The sequence below is a fragment of the Mobula birostris genome, chromosome 26 (genome assembly GCF_030028105.1).
Source record: "Mobula birostris isolate sMobBir1 chromosome 26, sMobBir1.hap1, whole genome shotgun sequence".
NCBI lineage: Eukaryota > Metazoa > Chordata > Chondrichthyes > Myliobatiformes > Myliobatidae > Mobula > Mobula birostris.
This window is the reverse complement of record NC_092395.1, coordinates 25,139,882-25,143,711: the sequence shown is the minus strand read 5'-3', so window position 1 is coordinate 25,143,711 and position 3,830 is coordinate 25,139,882. Positions and strand designations below refer to the sequence as shown.

At 43.5% G+C, this 3,830-nt stretch overlaps 1 protein-coding gene across 2 annotated transcripts in view; it reads right to left on the bottom strand.

The window, feature by feature from the left end:
• Positions 1 to 283: 283 nt before the first annotated feature.
• Positions 284 to 3,830, bottom strand: part of upf1 (UPF1 RNA helicase and ATPase) — a 57,991-nt gene continuing 54,444 nt past the window's right edge. For both annotated transcript variants that reach the window (XM_072244568.1, XM_072244569.1), the window contains exons 23-24: positions 3,622 to 3,741; positions 284 to 3,003 (exon numbers count right to left, since the gene is read on the bottom strand). In XM_072244568.1, coding sequence (XP_072100669.1) covers positions 3,625 to 3,741 — 117 coding nt within the window. In that variant the 3' untranslated portion in view covers positions 284 to 3,003; positions 3,622 to 3,624. The remainder of the gene's footprint in view (positions 3,004 to 3,621; positions 3,742 to 3,830) is intronic.

The following is a 3,830-nucleotide window of genomic DNA, read 5'->3' as shown; positions in this document are numbered from 1 at the left end:
TAGCTCCTCACATCAATCGAGTAAAATGTTTTCTCTGCAAGTATTTCATTTACTAAACTCAGTATTAGTTTATTTAATTTGGGGGCTGAGGGGCTCCAATTTTCCCACCCTTCTTAGTCTTGGCTATTCAATTGAACTGATGGCAAGTTCAGTATAACACTTTGCATGATGAAACCAAAAACAGGTTGAAACTGAGTTACAGGTTGAATCTGATCCAAAGTGTAAATATTTCAAAGTTAAGAGGCACAATTTTCCTTTCATGATACGAGACAAACTGAAAACAGTGTGTGCAGAGCTAATTTTATTAATGGTGCATGTTACAGAGGCAAAATAGATTAAAATAAAAATCCAGACAGGATTAGAAAAAAACACTATTTTCCACTCAACAGATGCAGAACCAGCACCAGGTTTGTAAAGGATTTAAAAATCAGAAATTCCTCTTCCTGCTACATAAAATTAAACAGCACAAAGCAGAAGTCAGTCATTGAGGGGAGGGTGAATGAAAGTGATCTCCAATATTCATCTTTAATGGAGGACTCACAGGTGGATAGAATGAACTACCAGAAACAAATGCAACTATGAACTTTTAACAATTCTGCCAGGAAGCCAAATAAAAAAAAAGTTTCTTAAAGGAGAAGTCCCGTCAGCCAGACCCTGTGCCTTAAAACATCGACCATTTGACAGGAGGGTCTGCAGTACTTGCCCCCGTCCTGAGCCCACAGTAGCTGGCGTCAGACCGTTGGCCATCAGCAAGGTTGGCACTGCTGAGTAATGAGATCACTGCAGGAGGCAGAGCTGCCCAAACCTGCACTTCAACTTGTGGCCAGTGGACATAACCAGCTAAACCCAACGCATTCCTCAGCCACGGAGCCTTAGTCTTCACATCATTGCTGTTCATACCACAGAACTAATGGGATCGAGGCCTAGCAAAAAGGAGTTGGGTAGTGAGGGGTGAGGACAGTGTGGGACAGGCATCACTCCCATGCAGCTGTTGCCATCAGTGGATCAGAGGTCAATGAAAGTGAGACAATGGCCAAAAGTCAAGGCCTGTGGTCACACTTAAATCAGTTCTGCCTTTGGCAGTAAAACTGAATTTCTGGACAGCTGCAAGAGTTCTCCACATTCTGCAACACAGCACTCTCAGAATTAATTGCAAGGCTCGCTCAAATTGCTGGTGATGTTCTGCAGATAGCTTTGCCTGTGCTGCTCCACCTGGTAGTTTTTTTTTGCTTGAATTTCGTGGGACAGAATTTGTAGACTTTCTCTGTACAACAGCAACTTGGCAGTGTAATACCCACAGTGGCACAGAGAATATGTTCAGGAACAATACACCCTCTCCAGGCTGATCCAAATGCTGTTGGTGTAAAATCCCAGCATTTATTATTCAGTGTTTTAGACTGTAATCTGAAGCATCATACACCAGCTGAAGAGAATCATACACATTTTCTGCCATTAGCTATCTGCTTTCTGCTTGTGGTGGAATTCCCTGACCCCCCCCCCCAAGAAAAACTTTGGTTTACTTTAAGTGAGCTTCTGTTAGACTGGGGTCCAGTAGGAGCCACTGCCAGTTTCTGCCCTGGCACCAATGTCTAAACAAAAGCCTCTCTAAATGCTCATTTGAAATAATCGAGGAATCAATAGAGTGCCCTCAAAACTAACAAAAATCAGTATTCTAAAAAGTTTTTCTATCTGATTATAGTTTAACAAATAGACAAGACTTAAACAGACACCCATTCCTCTTCATCCTCCTTCACTTAGATCCATGGAGTCAGCACACCGAGCCCAACCCAGCACCACAGTGTATGAAAACATCCTTGCAGCCTCTCCTGCCACTGACTGCTTCACTAAAGCCACTTCCTACCAAATAGAATAGTGCAAACACCATCAACCCCCATCACCCAGCTCACTTTCTGTATCAGGGAATCTGGAGTCTGTGCCAATGAGCCACTGGTCAATGCCTTTATGGTTTTTTCATTGTGACAGGCAGTAGCTAAAACAAGCTGTTTGGAAGCAGGTTATAAAAACAGAACACCGGGTGAATGGGGAAGAAGAACATCAAGTAGCTGCTGACGTGGGTTCAATCACCTCTTTGCACTGACTTGAGAACTCTATCGGGAGAGGTGATCTACATGAGCTTTCCCCAAATTCTGGGCGTTTCTAATTAAAGTACAAACTTTGCAGAAAGAATACTGAGAGGCAGAATTCTCTCACAGCCCAGTGCTGGAATCTGACAGATAGTCCACAGTTAACCCTTCACAAACCCCAACTCTGCATGCATATGCATTTAAACCAATTACTGTGAAAGATTTGAGAAAGCGTGTGAAATGATAGCATTAGGCAGAAAGCCTACACTTCAGGATCAACCTTCAAGTGAACAAAGGGGGTGGAGGCAGAAGGCAGCTGTGTGTCAACTGGGTTTTGCCAGAAATTAATCTTCACTTCGATGCTCTAACTGCTGGAATTTACAGTTTAATCGCTAATTGTAGCGTCCAGAGAACAACTGAGAGATATAATGTTCCCCTTTTATTCCCAAAACCAAGGTCTCCCACTTCCTCCAGGAAGCAGGCAGTTCAGATGTAGCAGGTAACTTATTTGAGTGCGAGCCCCTCCTCTCTCTCTCCCTTGTTCGACGAGGTGGGAGCAGGGTCTCAGCGGCGTGGGCGAGTTGCGTGGTAACAGCAATAGAGTTTAGTAGATGTGTGAGACCAGGCCTGGCCTGGCTGACAAGGCACACAAGTGCCCTCTATTACTTCATTCCTCCAGACAATCTCCTCGTCTCAAACTGCTAGCAGTGGTCTCTCTCTTTCTCTCTTTTTCCTCCTTCTACTCTCTCCCTTTTCTCTTCTCTTCCTCTGGTTTGGTTGGTTTCTCTCTCCTGTTGCTCTCTCACAGTTGATGCCTCAGTAGTCGCAGTGGAAACAGGTATCCATTTATGTTTTTTTTCCCCAGATTGAATTACTGTTGAACTAAGCTTGGCTCAAGCCTAGCTCTCCTCTCCTTAACCTGGCAAGATAAAGGACAAACATTAATCAACAACTCGCAACCCTCACTTCACATTCAACTTTCATCCTTTAGCAGCAAGATTCATTGGTTAAAAAAAATACAAGTAATCAGTTAGGTCCAATCTAACTCTTCTTCTCCCAAGCAAAACTACCTGACACCCACCCCAAAATCCAACCTAACCTTCCATCCCAATATTGTGCCAATTCTCCTCCAAACCTAACACACTAATCAAGATGCCACCAACCCCAATGACATGCCACTGTCCATGCCACTCTCTCTCTCTCTCAGCCTAGAACCGATATAATACCCTAGCTTTCCTCTGCTCCATTCCTAATCTTAGCCATTGCTCTGGCTTCCATTCCCTCTATCTAATGTTACTTTCATTCCCAATCCCATTACCACACTTCCTGACCTCCAACTTATTCCACAGCCCACCATATCCTTCCATTTAATTCTGCCCTTCATTAACATGATAAATGCCCCAGAAACTCAATTAGCACAGTTTCAACAGCAACTATCTGGAGCCAGCTTAAGCTAGCTGAAGATGAAAGCTTTATGTGAATGGGCAGACACCAGTCCCCAGTACCGTTTATGATCAATAATGAGAAACTTGCTCACGTTCTAATACTGTGACAGCCCGGTCACTCCATGTTGATACGCACGTTCTCCCTGGTAAGTGGAATCCTGCGACAAGGCCACATCGATCTGAGACTTGAATTCATCTCCCAGATAACTGTCCTGCAATTAGAGTTAATTACAAAATACAAATAAAAACTAGGAACAATATTGTGCCAAATAATTAAAAACAGAGCCATGAATAAAAGATC